The sequence below is a fragment of the Cupressus sempervirens genome, chromosome 7 (genome assembly GCF_028749045.1).
Source record: "Cupressus sempervirens isolate cs-2001-9-10 chromosome 7, ASM2874904v1, whole genome shotgun sequence".
Lineage (NCBI taxonomy): Eukaryota > Viridiplantae > Streptophyta > Pinopsida > Cupressales > Cupressaceae > Cupressus > Cupressus sempervirens.
In genome coordinates, this window is record NC_143124.1 from 623742518 (window position 1) to 623763761 (window position 21244).

General features: G+C 34.0%; 1 protein-coding gene across 1 annotated transcript in view; it reads left to right on the forward strand.

Moving 5' to 3' along the window:
* Positions 1–21244, forward strand: part of LOC149548244 (RING-finger, DEAD-like helicase, PHD and SNF2 domain-containing protein) — a 280879-nt gene that overhangs the window by 209937 nt on the left and 49698 nt on the right. Inside the window, exons 15-17 of the mRNA XM_089792294.1 lie at positions 6437–6620; positions 6842–7062; positions 7318–7469. Coding sequence (XP_089648420.1) covers positions 6437–6620; positions 6842–7062; positions 7318–7469 — 557 coding nt within the window. The remainder of the gene's footprint in view (positions 1–6436; positions 6621–6841; positions 7063–7317; positions 7470–21244) is intronic.

Here is a 21244-nt window from a genome sequence, read left to right on the forward strand (position 1 = left end):
TTTCCCTTGAGAGCATCATAACAAATGAAGTCTCTCTTAAGAGGAAATCTCTATCTGCCAACTACGAATAGTCATGTCTCATAATACAGAGGTCTACACGAAGAGCATGAGATTCCTCAAGGGAAAGTCCACTATCACAATGCCAATCTAATATAAGAGTACTCCAACCTAAGGTAGCCAACATTTGAAGAGCAACATCAAAATTCTCTAAAGCTATAGTAATCATGCTATCACCAATTTGTAACTACCGAATCAGATGGCAAGGGACATGTAACCGTTGACTTCTATGGTTACATGTTGATGGGAAAACCTACTTTGCAAATCTCACCATGAAATCCTTGTGTGGAAGCATTGTAAGCAAATTATCTACGATAGTCCCTGCGTAACAATTAATAATTCCTGACCCTTGCATGAGAGTATTTTTTATAGACTCTATACACAAGGCTAGTCTAATATAAGAGTACTCCAACCTAAGGTAGCCAACATCTGAAGAGCAACATCAAAATGCTCTAAAGCTATAGTAATCATGCTATCACCAAACTACAACTACCCAATTAGATGGCAAGGGACATGTAACTGCTGACTTCGTTGTCCTATCTAGTATGAGATTAGAGGGAGATTTTATTGCCTATTTAGAGATTGTTTTTCTCTTTCGGCATTCTTTAGCTATATTGACCAGCAGTGCCTTGCACTTTACCTACGGGAGGCCACCTAGCTTCGTGAACATACCCTGCAGTCATTTATACCTCAGGGCCATATTTTAGACCAGCTCATCACTGCCTTTTTCTCCCCCCTGTCTCCACCACGAGGCGTGAAAAGGCCATCCAGTACCACTCACTCCAAATCAGTCTGACACTGCACTAGTCTTTCCATGCAACAACACTCATCTAGTGGTTCTCAGCGAGGATCTAAGACTGTATCTTTCACGGTTCTTACCCTTCTATGACTGATTTCTTTGTACCAAGGAAGGATCCTTAGTCCTTACCTTGGTTTTTTGGGTTTTGTGTCTTGTTTTGTCTCTTCTGAGACACTGTTTGGTGCTCATGCTTTGGTCGGCTCTTTTGTTTGTATGCTTAGTCCCATAAACCCTTGTGGTTTTTTGTTGGACATTAATATTATTATCTTATCTTATCTGTCTTATCTACACATCCTCTAAACCAAACTTGGCATTGTCAAAACAAGCTTCCTCAAAGTCACTTGCCTCATAGTATGCAACATTATGTGTGCAATTATCAATGCGCACCTAAACATCTAAGGTATTTCTGCTAGGTACCTCACTGGATTGCTCATCTAGTATGGAAGTAGCTGCTGATATGACAATATCATCACATGCTCTCACTCCCATTATCATGACATTGCCATCAAATGCATGATACTAGGAACTCATGCCAACAACTGCATCATCTGGCTCAGCCTAGCATGGATTCCAATCACACTTTACATCAAATGTGTCGAACACTTGAGTATTGGCATGTGGCAACTCAAAAGGAATGACTTGCACATATGTAGCTACCACTATACTATCATGATGCGAAAAATTTGCATTGCTGTCATGCAACTCAAAAATAGAACCCACATTTTCCACGCAACGTTCGAACTTGAATTCGAGTTTGTGGATCATAAAATTCGGATGAAATTCGGCAAGGCTGAAAATTCGGAAAAAAATTGACATTAATGTAACTTATATATATATATATATATATATATATATATATATATATATATATATATATATATATATATATATATATATATATATATATATATATATATATATATCCACAAAGTTGTCAAAATAGTTTCACATTGCTAAATAATTAAACTAAATAACCCAATATTATATCAAAATAAAATAATATATTATAAATAACATTATTATATTAAATATCAATAAAATTCGTATGAAGTTTGGAAAGGTTAAAAATTCGCTAAAATTCGGACTTCATGGATGAAATTCGGTGAATCTTGTGACTTAGCTCACAACTCAGAACTCACATTCTCATCATACAAGTCACCACTCATAGTGATACTGCTGCCATAAAAAGAAGACCCTATATCAGACACAACTTCATTGCTACCAATTGATGTAAGCTTGCCATCAATGATGTCATTAGCATCTTCTCGATCACTAGCTCTTGCCTCATGTAAATGTTGTGACTTGATGCAACTGTCGTGTGGAAAATCAGTCATATCTACTTGTCTGTGCGAAGAATCACCAACATCATGTTCGCAAGATGGACTAGTGGCTGCCCCACTAAGCACAAAATCATCTTCACCATGATCACTGGCTGCTGAAAACTCATGGTGAAGACTTTTGGATGTCTCACCTATGAATGTCTCCCATTTTGCTTCCTATATTCCCAGTGAGGGAGGCTTTTATGAAGTGGAAACCATGTACCTTGCACAATTGTCTAGTGTTGTTGGATTCGAGAGTAATGCATCCATCGTTTTCTGATTTTGTCTTAAGCTTTTCCATACTCTCCATCAAGGCATTTGTTTGCTTCTTGAAATTATCCCTGCTATTCAATTGGTTTTCATATAAAATAGATTACTTGTATTTGCCCATAGCAAAAATCACTACAAGAGTGCGGGTCACACAAATAACAATAACAGGACCAAAATAATAATTTTTTCCTACCTCACAAGATGGGGAGAAACTGATTTGATACTACTTTAAAGAACCCTAACTGGTTCTAACTTCAATTCCAGCAGTTTGATATTTTGTCAAACATTTATAATGCAAGCTCTTATACCACTTAAATACCCCACCCAAGTGAAATATAGACAGCACAAAATTTTCTGGCTTTTCTTGATGACTTTGGGCTTCTAAATCAAATGCTTTTTTGAAAATTTAAATACTCTACTTAGATAAGTAATCATGCATGCAAATACCAAATGAAGGAAAGGACAAATATTGCAAACTTAATTGCTTGTGTAGCTAACTCCTTATAATGAATTATCATATGAGATTGACATCAAATTGCAAATATAGCATATTCATTTCAACTCTCACTTCAAATCCTTGAAATACCAAGATCTATCATACCTGATATGAAGTTTTGCAAGGGACTGGCCTAAAATTTCAAAAGCAACTAATCTCGAAACTGTCATTAGCCACCAAAATACCCTAGCCATGGATGCCTAGCAGCAGATAAGTGTTTCTTCACCTTTCTCTTGCAGCTATTTAGTTTCAAAAGTTTGACAACGATTGTTCTTTGCAAAATAAGAAATCTGCTCATCAAACCCTAGTGAAATTCTTTAAAAAGTAAATTTATTCTACAATGCATCTTCAATGTTTTTATGATCTACAAATAGATATTTATCCAACCCTTCGTATTCCTTGTAAATGCACAAACCTCTAAAAGGCTGATGTAGAACAATGGCTAGCATGACCAGCAATCACAGTGCATTTTTTCAGCTAATAATTGCTTCCAAACTTGCAATGGCTCCCTGAAACCCTTCCTAAAGAAACTAATAAATTAACCAAGTATTAAAGCACAAAAACCGATCTATTCCATATATGAGAATGAGCTCTTAAGTCCGTTTTTATTCTTTCTTGTGGAGCTCAAACACATTCCTTACCAATGTGGGATAAAAGATATATTCCCACATATTTGCATTTGGTTAATTTAAAGTTATATATCTTTTTTGTGGTTTTCCATAGTTTTGACTTCAGCACCATTTAAAATAAAATAAAATCACTTAAAGAACTGTTTGATAGGTCATGGCCCCATTGTCCTTTTAAATAATCATTAAAGTGACTTTATTGATTAACTTTATTATAAGTTATTTAATATTATTAATGATACTTTTTCTATAAATTCCCAAGTCAACCATTAATTGCCATTGCAAATAGGGTTCTGAGTGGTCATCAAGTGCCATGCTAAATTTAGCAACCCTCTTAAGTGACTTACTATAGATGGTAAGTCCTAAGAAAACACTCCAAACTAAGGTAGTAGGAAACTGCAAAAGATGACACTCTGCACTGTACCACGACTTCCTCCAGTAGGCACTACCAAATATAGTAACTGCCAGGATAACTGACTTATTATAAATAGTAAGTCCCTCAAACTCAACCAAACAAAAAGCTAATACACCATGATCTGGTCAGTAATTGCTCTGGCCTCTAGAGCTGTCCAAAAATAGCAGTTATCAGTGTACAAAACTGCCCTCTATCCAAACAATCAGCCCACAAGGGTCGCAAAAATGTACTAATCTCAATAACTCAGAGTCAACTCAAAAGAGGACATTACACTGTATTACACCTTTGATTCTACAGAATTAGATCATCTATGAACATTCCCTCTGAATGAATGGTTAAAGGTCTTCTCATTGTCATCAAATCAGATTCCTGTGATATCTCTTGTGACTATTTAAGTAGAATGAATAAATTGTTCTGCACTTGTCTCGTCTTATGTGTCACTAACAGATCAATCTTTTAATACATATATTATCCACACCTGTCCTTTTTCCTCAACGCATACCCCTTTCCATTTGACAGAGAGGCATATATACGCACATATGAAAAGAAGTTTTGTTTTTGCGAACTGGTCGACAGTTTTCTAGTAATAGTACCAACAGCCAAACCATTCCAGTTACCGACAGTTCTATTAGTTAATTAACATCAACTTTTAACACAGGCACATAAATCGTCAAAATTAACATATTTAGCGCAAAGCCGGCTATTCTAATTGTGACAACAATATATCTTCACATGAAGTTTATCAAACCTGACGATTACCAAATAACGTTTACCGCTCACTATTATAAAACACGTGACTTACATATGAGGAATGGTAATCAACTGTGGTTTGAATATAAATCCTTGATGACACCTGGTCTGAACCAACAAAGATAAGTTAAAAGAAATTATAAGACAATCACTGTCAAATTGGTATCCGAGTCATCATCTGGAACTACTGAACTATTCATCTTATGAAGTGTCGATTATTTGATACCGTCGAGAGCAGCCTGAATGTTTTCTTGCCTGATATCAACAAAATGATGGAAATAAATGTTTCGAAGTCTGGACAAAATAATTTATGTTCTGTGCAACTGTGATTGGACTAGTGATCACACACTGCAATTCCTGAGTCAGCTTATACTCCAAATATCTGGTGAAAGATACATATCTCATCATGACATCTATAGAAGACATTGTCTAAATACAGAGACTTGATCGCTACTAAACAAAAAGGCACAAACATATGCTGTTTCAAATACACTGTATACTTGTTATGCTGTGTAACAGACATGATAAGATTAATTGTATGTGTGTATAAGCCCTCTGAAATATAACTGTATTCATGTAATCAGAAAACAACCATTCTTCTCATAAACAAGGAAACCATAGTCTGTAATTGACATATCAGATTAACATAGTTTTGTGTTTTTATTTCCATTCTGTGTATAAAGCTTTATTTTGACAACAATGACACTGCCAACATTAACAGCTTAAGAATAATTTTACATATACACACACACACATTGAAATGTTATAAGTTGATGTACATCATACGCCTTCCAAACTTCAAACACGTAATAATATGAAGTTAGAAGCCGTGACTATCATAAATGCATAGTTGCCAATAGAAATATAAATAAAGTACATCATATGTCACATTCATAATATTTAAACATCTCAAAATGTCATTACACTATGAAAATTCAAATTAGAAGCCATGTTTTAATAATTCATACGTGTTTAAGCATATAATAATAATAAGTTAGAAGCATGACAATCATAAATCCCTAATCTCCAATAAGATTCTAAATAAATTACCTCATGTATTATAATTACGAGTTGCAGAAGTCTCGAAATGTATTTACAAAAGGAGTTTCTAGGGTGCAAAATAGGCTTCTAAGGCACATGGTCCTATTTTTTGGCACCTGTAGCCGTGGGTGTGTCTGGGTTCAGCTGGGTTTGCCCCGGGCACTTGGGTTCATACTGGACCAGACCGGAACCTGATAGAAATTAGAAGTCGACCTTAAACAAGGTAATCTGGTAATTTAGTTTATCTTTTTTAGCATTTTAAGCTTGTTAGAGACCCTTTTATTTAGTAACTGTTATTATTGGGCACTAATGAAAATATCCATTTTTATTTACTTCAAAATTCTCATGATTCTGTTTCTTAAGTTATTCCAAATGGATAGAGTTTTGTATGTGCTAACATTTTGTCAAGAAAATAGTGTTATTGTAACAATGTAAGGTTGTTAAGGGTATAATGCTATCTATTTAATGCACTATGCCTGCAAAAAGCTATAGGGACATTTTTAGAAAATGTAGTGTGTTTTTCTTGGCATATGAATTTTCTGACAATATTTTTACCTGGTACTAATAAAGTCATGGTTTATTGAGACGTTTTTTTGATTTTTTTTTGTGATGTATTTGAAAGTACTTCAAATTGTTGCTAACTTCTCTATATTCTTTACACAGGGATTAAGTCTATCAAAACAGAGGCACAAAGTTGAAGGCACTTCAAACTCTTGCAAAATGGAGGAATTCAAGACATCGGAACAAGCTGTAGGTAAAAATGGTGAGGAAAAGTGCCCTGTGTGTCATGAAAAGCTGGATACTAAATTCATGGTGTTTCCATGTGGACATCAGTTGTGTTGTAAATGTAAGTTTACTGCACTTTTCCCCATATATAGAATATGATTAGAAGGAAAATAAAATAAAGGAATTTTGTATTCTATGAGTAAAAGCTTAAACATTTAGTTAAATTCAACTGCATTTTATGCAAAAATGGAAGCATATTCTGTTATCTTCTGGAAGGATATTGTAATTGTGATAGTCAATTGATTCAGACCTTTCTTCCTGATTCCTTGTTTTATACTTCAGGTATGATTACAATGGTGGATGAACCGTCTCCTTTATCTACAATTTCACAACGCAAGCAGATTATATGTCCTACATGCCGATACCGAACAGATTTTGGAAATATTGCTTATGTTGATGATGATAGTGGTGGTAACTTTGTTGCAGAAAGAGAAATTAATCAGCTCCAGGATGGAGAAAGATCTGAATCGTCTATTACTGTACAGGGTTCATTTGGAACGAAGGTGTGCACAATGACAATTCATTTATCTTTTCATGGATTGGGAGAATTTTGCTGGTTTTCGGAAAACAATATTCATTTTTTAACATTTCCATCATTTTAATGTCCATTAAAAGTGACTAACTTTACAATTTGTCGCTTCTTATTTTGTTGATCAATGTTGACTGCTTGAAGAAATTTGTGCGTTATTCAAATACTGGCTCTATAATTTTGTTTTTATAATCATGTAGTTTTGCTGAAGGATTAATTATTTATGTAGATGGGAGCAGTCACCAGGCGTATTTTGTGGATAAAGTGTGTCGATCCAGAAGCCAAAATTCTGGTTTTCTCATGCTGGAAAGATGTTCTTGATGTGCTTGAACACTCACTACTTGCAAATGACATAAGCTTTGTCAGAATGAAAGGGGGAAGGTATCCAATAGAGCTCATATAGAGTCTCACTATTTCTGAGTAACATCCAGGTTTATAAGGCTTCATGTTTGATGTTATTGTTTTAAGACGTACAAGTAAAAGTATATATGAACCCCATACCTTTTCAAAATTATCTAGTGGTGTTTCACCTGAATTAATAGGAGGTGACACATAAATTATTCTTTTAATATCAAGCTTTAAAACACATTCACAGGTGATTAGTTTATCTACCTGCTTCTTTTAGTTAAAATATTAATTCTAAAAATTATTTTATCTGAGTTGTAGTTGTCCTGCTGTAAATATGTTCTCTTCTGTCTCAGTCACATATACTGATGCACACTACCAGATTTTTTTCTCTTATACCAGGTTTTCAATAGCCTTGGTGTTAAGAGAGGCTCTAGTTGGGGTAAAAGTTGCCAGTAGATTCTGGTACGGATGTGGGCTCAAGATTCGGGCTCAAAATCCATCCAAATGTTTTGAGGGTTGGCTTCGGGTTCATTTTGGGTTCCGTTTGTACAATTTTTTTTCTTTTTTAAAGACATATAAATGTAAATATATGCTACAGCAAATAAATTCATACACCACTATACTAATATTAAAACAACTTAGTAAAATACACCACCGCATATATTAAGGTTTTAGTTTGAATGGCATAACAAAATGCCAAAATACACCACCATATCAATGTTATTGTTTCAAAAACAATAATATCAACGCTAATAATCAGTCATTTGTGATAAAATATTATCAACCAAATCGTCATCATTCTTCTATTGCATATTGGAAGCACAAATAGTGCCACTAGCATCAGGACTAGCAGCCTCAGGCCCAGCCTTAGGACCAGCCTCAACATCAATAAGTAGCTTGCAATCACCATCATCAATTGCAAGTGCATCAAAGTGGGCTTCCAACTCCACAACTCTGGTTCAACATCCAATGCTTTGCCTTCCCTTTTTTGTAAGTATTGTCTTACAAAAAATATGGTAGAATTTATCCAAAGAGATATGTCTAGAGTTACATAGTGTCTAGATACAAAAAATATGCTAGACTTTATCCAAAGAGATGCAAAAAATATGAATTCAAACCACTAGATTATGGTCTATGTACTTAGTGTTGAAGATTAATTTTCATGAAAATAGTAAGAAAGATTTGAGAAGAGTGTAAAATCTTACTCAAATTCAAAAAGGGTATTCTGGAAACCAAAAACTGCAAGCTTTTACCGAGTATCGCCTTTTCTTCGCAGCTATTGCCATTTTGCTGAGTATGGAAAGGCTTTGCAGGTTTCAACTTTGTTTTCTACATGTATCGACTCTGTTTTCTTTGTAGCTGAGGATTGAGTATTGCTTTTGTTTTCTTTGCAACTGAGGACTAAATATTGTGAGTTTAGAAAACAAGGGGGAGTATCGTTTGTTAAGAAAACACAGGAGTATCATGAGTTTAGAAAATTGCGTGTCCTAAAGAGCACCCAAAAAACAATAAAAGGACAATTTTTAAAGTCAACTTGACTTTGGCAAACCGCATCTGCTCGCCCTTTGCTCCGGGCTGGTTGATGTCAGCAAATGCATGGCAAAATTCCCTGCAAAGCTGACCCGGGTTTGATTGAGGGAACGACTTTCAAATGAATTCAAATTGAATTTGTGTTTTCTACGAACTGACTTTTGAATTCCAGTTCGCCTGAGAAAATATGGTGACTTAGGTTGGGGTAATTGGCTTCCTGCCAGGATCTTTCAATGTGGATCCCTTGGCTCAAGACATACTCCTCTGAGCATTCTCAGATCTGGATTGGACCCTTCCACCATAACAATTGATGGCATTGTTGTCTTTTCTAGTCCTAGTATCATTGTAAATTCAATAATGCTTCCTTTATCTTTTTCTTGTATTTGTACTGCTTATTGCTCCATGATTTTTTGAGGGATCCTTCTCTTGCAAGACTTTTTTTCCCTTGTATCTTATGGATTGGGGTTTTTAATCCAAGGTCTAGCCTTTGACCTGCCTTGTTCGCCTTTTATTGTAGCTTTCAGTTTAGTTACTTTTTATAGCTTGTGGGCTTTCTACCTGTGCATTTCTATTAATCTAGTTGTTTACGTTGAACATAGGGCTTCTCCTTTTGGTGCACTCTTTGCAGACCATAGACATTAAGAATCCCTCACATATACAATGACGCAAATGGAGTTGTGTAGCTGTCATTCAGATAGAAAATAGGCTCATTTTATAAACTTCTCAATATGGTGCTTTTGTGAATGCTTCTCTCTTATTTTCAAATGGTTTGTCTATGCCTCACGATTTGTTTCCATCGTCTTTGGTGCCTTTCAGAACTGTGTCATTTGGATGCTAAACTCATATCAAGATGTTTTATGGCACCGCTTACAGAAATTTTTATAATGGCATAGGAATTATAGCACAAAATGAAATCCATTTGAAATCAAATTATAGAACAAGCTAAGCCTTTTAAAAATCTCCATAATTTGTTTCGGTAGATACAATTGATCATGTCCATATCATGTTGTTTTCTTGCCTAATTTTTTGACTTTTTGGGGTTATAGATAGGATCTTAGAAAGATTGATTCAAGTATCTTGAATGGGTGGTATCAAGCCCCTAGTTATTTAATTGTATTAGGTTGAATTATATGTATATATTTGAAGTAGGACAGAGGTGGGCCTGAGCTCTTTCGTTTGTTGAAGAAGAAGCCAATGCTCTACCATGTTTCCATTATGTTAAGATCTATTTAAGGATGGATGAACTGATTCTCCAAATGCTGTGGAATGGTATGTGGAACAAAAGCCTGCTAAAAATTAAATAATATAATTTTCAATAGGATTAAAAAAATATTTATTATGCTTCAGTTTTGCATGTCATGGGGTCAAATAAAATATGCTAATTTCCAAAGAGCCATGTCCTTGACTGTGAAGCTAATCTCCCTGCCCCATTGGAATATTTGAGATGGTGATATGGCGTACATTGGTTGTTCCCAGAATTTCCCAAAATGTTGAAATGCCCCTAGGACGTATTCTCAAAAGACAATGTCAAGGGGTTGCTTGGTTGTCCTTTGGACAAAGGAGGATATCTAAGACATCCCTTGACTGTCTCTAGGATGTCCAGTCATCCCCAATGTCATTTGTTGTCATACTTTGGTGTGAATGGTGTTTCTTTGACATGTGAATGAACTACTAGGCAACAAAGGTTACAAAAATGATAAAACTATCAGCTTAACTCAACTGACCCAAAAAGATTAATAACTCAAGGAAAACTTGGCAAATTTATTCATTATTTTAAAACAAATAAATTGTTAAATTATTTATTGGAAGCACAAATTTAGTGGATATGTAGAACATACTATATTCATATTAAGAGGCGATTATGTATGTAGATTTTATAATTTTGAATAGAGATTTTTTTTTTAAAAAGAAAAGAGGTAGGAGATGTACTCAATCCCTAGATAGTTTAATGGGTGTTGAGGTGATGGATACTCATACAGTAATTCTGGTCTTATGTAAATTGCCTGATAAAACAAAGAAGGTTGCTCAAAAGACAACAAAAGAACAAGTACAAACATGAAATCTGACAGTTTAAATTATCGTTATCGACAACTTATCACCTAGGGCAAAAAAAGGATATTGACAAATATCAGAGATAAATTGGAAACTTTTCGCAAAAATATCAGGAACATAAATTGCTTAAATTTAAATAAAAATGCATTTTACTTGCAAAATTCAATAACGAGACGCATCTAATGAGTCAACAGATGGGTAAACAAACCAAACAAACTGATCTAGATATATATAAATGCAAAAAGATACAAAATTGCATCCTCATGTGGAATGCTGATGGCTTTTCTCCATAGTCTAATAGTCTGAACTTTGAAGCAAACTAAAAATATCAAATTGTCTGTGTAAAACTATAAACAAATACAAGTGCAATTACGATAGGAAAGTAGTCTATATCTTCCTCTTCCCCTTCCTGACAACTCTAGTTAAAATTATTGGAGTAGGAAGGGGTCTAGGAGAACTTGCTTGAAAAATCTGTTCGAATCCACTTCCAATCGACAAGAAATCTCTCTAGAATGCTACAAATGACCTTCCCTCCTCTTTGCCCTTTCTCTCCTCTCCAAATCTGTTTTTCCAATAAAAAAATGATTTTCCCTTTTCTGGGTTGTCCCTATGTATAACAGGTCGACATGCGATAATTTTGGATTTATCGCGATAAAACTGATAAATATCACTAATATTTTACACAACTCTCTATGATATTTTGCAATTCATGTGCTTGCGTTCCCTGGGAGGTGGATGCGGAGGCAGATGTAGTTTGGATGTGTCCAGGGAAGTGCACATCCCAAGGCTATAGATATCCTCCGAATGCGTTTCAACGCATCTATGGGGCATCCACAACCCTCATATGTGCTTTCTAGGTGCATCTCCCACACATTTGCATGCATATGGAAGCCTTTAGGTACAAAATTGTGAAATTTAACATTAAAAGCAAACAACACAACTTACTTGCATAATTTTTTATGATATATTGGCTGAGATTGTAGCCCAAAAGAAAGAAACTTAACCTGCAACCTTTAGTACAAGACAATCCCCTCATCTTTACAAAGCTTCATTTACTTTTACTTATGCAACCTAATTAGCCTATATATTCATAACATCCCTATCAAAGAAACATCAATTGTGTTATCCTAAAGAAGCAACACATTTGCAAGATTTCATAGAAGCAACACATTTCGACTAGCTCTCAAGCAATCTGTCTTGAAGAATTGATTTCTTTTTTTTGTTCTTGAGGTTTTGCAATTTTGATACAACAATATAGCAAGAAACTAGAAGATTTTACAATAATAATTTTAACTCAAATACTTAGATATTACATAGGGAATATACAATTGAAAAATTCCAGATTTCAATATCAACTTAGATACTAAGTATTTTCACAAAATACCAACAACCCGGTTGATAAAATATCCCTATTATCTAAATCAACAATATCCAAAAAAATTAGAAGTTACAATCCTTGAACTTACTAGTAAGACATGCCTTGAAACCCTTTGAAATGAAGACTAGCAACAACAAAGAATTCTTCGAGAAATAAATGCAACTAAAGATTTGGAAAATGCTGCTCCCAAAGTGCAAATAGAAAATAACAACCATCAACAAATATAAATTGGTGCTCAACCAACTCCAAATTAACTAGCACAATTTGATATAGCAAATCCAATGAATCCCTTCACAAATTCAAGAGCAACCTCCAACAGCAAGAAAAACTAAACTTCTCCTTAGCAACAGTTAATACAGTAGGGGAAATGACAAATCTTATACCTCAGCACAATTTGCCAAGCAGTCTTAGATTTGAATCTACAATGCTTCAGCTATAGATCCCAGACCCTTATACTCCAAGAAGGGCACAAAATTTCAGAAGTGTCACAAAGACAACAAGAGAAAAATAAATACTCAATCGGATGCTTTTCACATCAAATGTCCTCATATTTATAATCTTCAAATGGCACCAGTTTCCCAAAATAAATCCACTTAAGAAGCTTACTCTACACAACATTAAAATATAATAAAGTGTCATTAATATAATTTATTAATTGCTTTTGGCTCTACAAAATGACCTTGTCCACCATAATTTAAATTTCTGACATGCAAGGCCATTGTTTCTTGTTCCCACGATTTAAAACTTTTCGTCCCAGTTCCAATGAGCTATGATACTGAGGTGACTAACAAACAACACCAACAAAAATAACAAGCTTAATGTATTTAGATGAATAATAATAATAATTCACTTGTCTTGCGAAAACGACTAAAGAAGCACCAGATTCAAAATCTCACAACACCAAAGTGATCTTGATGATGAAAGACGATGAATGAACCTGACGGGGTGACTTACTATAAATAGACGCTTCCTACAAGATTCTTGGAGCCCAAACCGAAAGCCCAAAATAAAAACTGAGAGCATCACCCAACTCCTCTAACTCAACTAAGCCCATCAGAAGCAATAGTTTGACTTACTATAAATAGTAAGTCCCTCAAATGTAGGCAAAACACACCATAGGTTGTTGGAAAGCCTATAACCTCACAACTAAGACCCTCAAATCCCATTGTCAGCTCACGAGGGTCGTGATGTTGAACTATCCAAGCCAATTATGGAACCTACTAAAATGGGGACATTACATAGAAAATATCATGATAAGTAGACTTATCAGATATATCTGCAATATTTGAACTATGGGAAATATATTTACAATTAAGGTCTATTAAAAATGAAGAGAACATCAAGGTAAACTAATGTGTGAAGGATCTTGTTAGATTCTTGGGTGTAATGATTGAATTACAGCCATCATTGAGGATCATAGAAAAAATTAAATACAATTATCACCATTATTCACCTATGTATTTCTGAATGTTACTATTTACTTGCCTTGAAATTATGTCAAAACAGTTAACATTCACCCTTATTTTTCTATGCAACTACAACCATTTTCCTAGAATTTTAAAAACATCACACCTGTGCAGTTTTCAGTCACTCCCAAAATCATTTAGTTGGAGAAAATGTTGTTTATATTTTCCATTGGGCAAGTTTTATTCCTATCCGTGGATTTTGACAAGTTCTTTGCAATCTTAGGGAAGTTTAATGTGATCAATAGCAGAGAGCTTTTTTATTCAGTTACTAAATGAACATGTGAGCTTAACAAAATATGAAACATTTGATAGTGATTTTCAACAAGTAGAATTCAATTCACGGATTAGCATTGGAATGGCCTAAATGATGAGATAAAATTAGATTCATATGCATGTGCCCCTAATAGGTGCTTATCTCACTCTTGTTAATTATGTGAATGGTAGTATCATCATGATCTCCATGTCCACCCCATGTACAAAGTAGTCCTTGATTTTTGGGACAATCTCTTGCTTAGTTTCCCCACACATTGTTGTGTTGGCATTGAACGATAGCTCACCCGTGGTGTAATATTCTATCAATGTTTGATCTCTAGCATTTTTAGTTTTGATATTATATTTATTTGGTTGTGATAGGCAACAAGTGATGCACCTATATTATTCTATCTTAGGAGTCCTTTTGGAGGAGTTTGCTTGTGGCATTCTATTTTGTACTTTCTACATCATAGGCAACACACTATAATTTCAACATTTTTATGAATTTCAATGAGAGTCCATGGGCTTGTCACCGAACTTACTAAGTACAATCGCACTGATGCTTCTAAGTCTTGCCAATGCTTTAGATCTCCAATATAAGCTGATGATTCTCATTATTCCAATAAGATCAGGAAATAACCTAACCTTTTATTGGAGAAACCGATAGACTAGGGGGAATCTTTCACCTTCAAAACTACTCTCCAATGCTTGATTGCTCAATCAAAATTGTAGACACAAGAATGGGTATGTTGTGAGTGATGAAAATGAACAACCAAATGGCTTACTAAGATTTGCAAGGCTACGTCCCAAATTTCAAAGGTGGTTGTTGCAAAAGTGGGTGCCCAAATTCAAATTATAAAGATTGTTCCTACGGCAAGGTGACACACTAGTGCACTTGCTTGATTGATAATTAACTCCCAAGAGACCATAAGGGTTATTTGCCCAGTTATTGGATTAGCACATCCGTGCCTCAAATTGGATTTGGGTTTGTATCGAGTCTGTATTCGCAAACCTATTCGTGCCAGATTCCCATAGGATCTAAATTTGACCCTATCGATTCGTCTGGATTCGCGGACCAATTCTCACAGGGTTTGAATTTGACCTAGTTGATTCAAATCCAGACCGTGCATGAATCTTTCATGAATCCACGTGGACTCACACAAATCCAACATGAATTTGTCACAAATTCACGTGAATCTGCGACTAATCCCCAAGGACCTGGTGCAGGAGCACCTAGCCATCATATAATTAAAAGAGATCATAATTGATGCTTTAATGATTTATGTTCATTCATATATGTTTCAGTGTCATTCTATTAATAGAATCCAATTGAAAAGAAAAGTTGTAACAAAAATGTATGTTGTCCACATTTGTCATAGTTAAGGTCCTAATTGGTTTAATCTGTAGAAAGTTGTAAAATGACCCCTGAAAGGATAATAACCATGTAAAAGGTTATTAAATGGTCATTTCAATATGTATTTAATGTTTATCCAAAGCCATGCATCACATTTGTCAAAAGTCTCAAAAGCTTTCAAGAAGGTGAAGAGTTGCAAAAAATGCAACAATCTAAATTGCATTAAAGTTGTAAAAGGAAGTCCAAAGGTCATGGGTGGTATTTGTAAGGTCTAAAATGGCTAAGAAACAATAAAATTCATTGTAAAGTCGAACCAAATAGAACGGAAGGAACTAGTAACATTTGAAGCAAATTTAGAGTGATTCTAATTAGTTATTTTGATTGGTTTTTTAGTTTTCTTGTTGTTTTCGGGCTTTGTACAGCCATGTACAACCTGAAAAATGATGTATTATTGATATGGTAGATTAGGAAAATGAATTATCCTTCTATTTCTTTTGGTTTGAGTTTATTGCATGTAAATTTGAGGAAGTTATGAGCATTCTATGGATGACAGTTTTTTCAGATTTTCAAATTACAGTCATATTGAGGCAACATGTACGAGTACTTAATTGTTTTTTCAAGAGATGAAACTTATATTTTTGGGAAGAGGAATGAATCAGCTTTCTAATAAAATTGATTTGGTACATTTTTGTTAAGTTTTGTATAAGTTATGATCATTTTAGTGAAAACTGGTTTTTAACCATCTTTAATGGAGTCACAGAAAATGGGTCTCAGTGTAGAGACCATAACTTTGAATTCTACTGTTGGATGTTTCCGAGTTTTGGCTATGTTGTTGGAAACCTAATTGCGTCTAATGTGGACGGTTGGATTGAAGAAATAAAATTTGGTTAAAGTAATGAATATCTGTATACAGGCCTATCTCGAATGACAGAATTGAATTCCATGTTTTCAAGATTGATTTGTTATTTGTTGATGGATGGTTGTATTGGGAGATATGTATAGATGCCTCTATAATGTTGAATAAATTGTATTTAAGATGGAAATACATGATTGATTTGAGGGTTCTTGAAGTTTTATAATGACACTTGTGTCAGACCCACAAGCCAAACTTGGAATAAATATATCTAATGCCTACATATTTATAATATATATGTTTATATTGATAATTGGTTACAAATCTTGTGCTCCTTATGAGAAACAACATGGGATTTACAAGCTTATTTCAGCTCCTTACGAGCAACCACACTAGTAACAATAGTTGGAAGACTAAGCGTCACAACTTAGAATCCAACTTTTTACAATGAGACAAATACAACCAATGGAAAACCAAGAGTTGCAACTTAGAATTCCACAAGGATGTCCCTCTTGGGATTTGAACCAGTGTCTCCACAATGAGAACTCATTGCTTCAACCAACTAAGCTGAACCACTTGGACACAAGACACACACACGCACACATATCTGTGTCTTGCATTTTGTCACAACAAAATGTAGGTAACAGTACAAAACTTTTCAACTTAGTTTCGTATTTCTCTTAGTTTAGTTTATTATTTAATTGGTTATTATTGATCAACCAATCAGTTCCAATTGATATAAAGCATCTTTTTACTGAAGGCTTTCGTCAAGTCTTTTTCGTTTTTCTGTTTGCTGAGCCTATGCTTGATTTTTTAAGCCTTCAACATCCTTTTTCTTGTTTTTGAGTGTGTTTTTGTTGCCTTTTGGTCCTTTGGTTTTTCTCAAGTTATTGCTTTCTATTTTCTCTTCAATTTGGTATATTTTAGACCTTAATTAGAGTTGGCAATCAAAAGATATGACCATTTTAGTGCCCAAAAAGTGGACCTTTTTGATGCAACTCCACGAATTAAAAATATCATGTTATATTTTTAAGTTGACATTCTCTTTTTGAAAAAGATTACATAAATTCACTTTATGTTATGTTTTTAAGTTGCTTTATCATTTTGATTTTTCACTTAAAGTAACTATAGTGCACTTTATGTTAAGTTTTTTTTGTTGAGTTACTTTTTGATTTTTCACTTAAGTGACTGTATTAACTATGTAGTTTGATTTAATTTTTTATTTTTAAATCAAATGCTTTAGTAAATATTACTTTTAAAATGGTATTTGCACATTATATATTAATTATGATAGTGTAAATGTTATTTATGACCTATTTAAGTAATATTTCATCAAAAATTAAATTGATATGTGCTTAATTCATCACTTAAGTTGTGCAAACATGTCTACAAGCACATTTTCATAAAAAATATGCAGTTGTGCCCGAGGTGCGATTTTGAATGAAAATGCATAAAAAAATGCAATCGCACCCAAAAGGTGAGACATGCATATTGCAAAAATATGCAGAGACACTAAAAAAGCGTGTTTTACCTTGTAGGCACATTTTCAAAACATGTCATTGCACCCGAAAGGTGCGTTTTGCCTTGGAGGTCATTTTTGAAAGTTTTAAAATGTGTAATGGCACCAAAAAGGTGCGTTTTTCTTAGAAAACATGCACATGCATCTTGGAATCCCGTTTTTGACCAAAATGCATATTTTTAAAACATGTCAATGTCCCCAAAACGTGTGTTTGGGTAAAAAGAAGCTCAAGACATGTTTTTAAAACATGTATATGCATCTCAAAAGTGCGTTTTGCTTATAATACATGCATTTGCATCTCAAAAACCCTCGTTTTTGCATTTCAAGGGCAAAAACATCCATGTATGTTCTTCCCAAGAACACATTTTTGCATAGAAATCTCATATTTCTCCCTAAAATGTCTTCAAATCTTCTCCTCTAGGGGCGTTTTTGCAAATCCAAGCTTTCTCATGCCAAAGAGATCAAATTTTGTTGTCATGCATTTTGTGACCTCAAAATGTTGGTAACAACACGAAATTTTTTTAAGCTAGTTTCATGTTTCTCCAAGCTTGAATTTGATATTCAATTGCTTAACATTGGTCGATCAATCCATTCCAATTCGTACATCAAATGTTTTTATTGGAGACCTTCATCAAGTCGTTTTCATTTTGCTTTTGGTCGAGCATTTGCTTGATTTTTGAAGCCTTCATCACCCGTTCTTTGCTTTTGAGTTTGCGTTTGTTGGTTTTTTGTCCTTTGGTTTTGCTCGTCATGCTTTTCACTTTTTCCTTCGATTCAGTCTAACCTAGAGCTCAATCGGAGTTGTCAGTCAAGGGATATGCCCGTTTTAGTGTCTCAAAACTGGACTTTTTGGTGCAACAATACGAATTAAAAATATGATATATTTTTAATTTAACTTTCACTTTTTGATAAAAATAACTTATATTCACTTTTTGTTATTTTTTTAAGTCACTTTAACTTTAAATTTTTAACTTAAAGTGACTATAGTGCACTTTATGTTATAATTTTAAGTTGAGTTACTTTTTAATTTTTCACTTAAAGTAACTATATAACTATATAGTGTCAGTTTAATTTTTGGTTTTTAAATCAAATGTTTATTTAAACATTACTTTTTAAATGATGTTTATATGTTATATTTTTAAATATGATAGATAAATATTGTTTATGGCCCATTTTGTAGCATTTTTATAATTTTAAGTGAATTAAATGACTTAAGTCTTTAAAAGTGGACATTTTACATGTCACTGTATATACAGTTGATTTTGGTGGACCTTTTTGATGTCATTACATCAAAAGTCTATTATAAATGGACCTTTTTGATGCTACTACATCAAAAATGAAGTTTTTATGCTTTTACATTTAAAAAGTGGGATGTATTTTAAAACATGCATCCTCCTAAAAGTGTGATTCTACTTGCATGCACATTTTAAAACATGCAAGTGACCCAAAAAGGTTCGATTTTGACCAAAAACATGTTTTAATATATGCAATGACACTCAAAAAGTCTGATTTTGAAGAAGAACATGTGTTTACCCTCCAAGAACCTGATTTTGATCATAAGTAGAGATTTTCTCAATGGATTTGCATGAGATTTCTTCCATTGGAGGCGTTTTTGATTGGCAATGAGTTTTCCTACATTCAAAATGGATTAAACAAGCTAAAAATTGTTTTTCGAAGCTCCCATCTAGGGCATATTTTTGGAGAAATCATTAAATAAATCGATTTGGCTTCTTTTTGGGATTGCATTACATATTGATGCATATTTTGGTGTTTAAACATCAAAACGTTTTGATCTTGCATCATGGAGAAACACGTTTTTTGCTAAAAACTTCCCAAGCATATGTTCTTCAAAACATTCTATCTTGGAGTGTTTTTAGGGCATGTTTTGGCATCTTTTACCAACTTCTCCTTGAATGCTGCCTTCTTCCATTCGAATTTGTGAGAGTTTGAAAGATTCAAACATTTTTGAAGAATTTTTCAAACATTGGAGCATCTTCTCCCTTCATTTTTGGCACATGTAAGTGGACTCTTTCTTTCTTGCTTTTAATTCATGCTTATCTTGCTGATTTTATGCATGTAATTGCTTAATGATTGCCACTTGTTGAAATCTTTGCCATGGAAAGTGCATTTTTCCTTTAAAAATGAAGTTTTTGTTCTTTTATGCAATTACATGTTTTCCAACTCATTCGCCATCTGCACATGCATGTAATCTCATTTTCCACTTCCATTTTCACTCATCTCACTTTTCACATCTATTCATACGACACAATTACATGAAATGCCTTATGTGTAATTACATCCAAAAGGTTTGATTTTGATTAAAAGTCACTTTTTGAAAAATCAAAAAGATATCATTTTCATCTCCCATGTACTTTGACTTCCCCTTTTCACCAAAAATGACTATAAAACTCATTATCCCTCTATATGCATTTTTGCCTTCATGAGAAAATACATGTTTCCACATCTTTCCATGCTTTCTATCTCATCCTCCATTCACACTTGCATGTGAAGTGCATCCTCCACCCGCATTCGCATCTCATCTCACCTTTCATCTCCCGTTACATGTAATTATTTTTCATGCAATAATGCCTTGAAAAGATTAAATCACTTTTGAAATCAACAATCTTCATTTGCACGCACTCCCATGCATTCCACCATCACACATTTGTTTCCATTCCGTTTCATTACATCTTCCATATTTTCACTTTCATAACACTTCATTCCGCATTCCATTCATTTCATTTTCATCTATTGCATATACATATGATTTCTCCGAGATCATTTCGTTGAATCTACCAAGTCTCTAATTTGTTTTCAAATCTTTGTTGATCATAAATCAAATTGTATAGTGATTCCATCTAATGATGTATTTATGTTTTAGGATTTTTGTGTTGTAGTACAAGCACAAGAAATGTCCTCACCATCAAAATCCAAAGCCAAAATGAAATATCAATATGATAAAGAATTGACTCGTGCAGCTCCTTCATCAGTCATCTATTCTGGATAATAATGGACACAAAGATCAGTCATGTGGACGTGGCTGATTTTCTATAGAGAGTTGAAGCTCTAGGTAGTCAAGAATGAAGCGTATCAAGAGAAGCAACATTCACCTAGTGTTTACATTTCTAATGGAGGCCATAGAAGATGACTTTATTCTTAGATGTACACGGTGGTTTACTACAAAAATGAAGACTATCAAAGACGTTAATGGCAAGGTTATCATCATAGTTTCAAGAATCATAGCGATTCACGTGATTAGGCGATTCAATTCAAGCCAAATGATTTTTTGTGAATCGATGAATTGAATCAGCGATAAAGGGTTTATGAAATAAGTTACTCACTAAATTTCAAGGGTTTTTTTAATTTGCCGATTCATGGCCAATTCATGATTCGGTTTGGCCTTG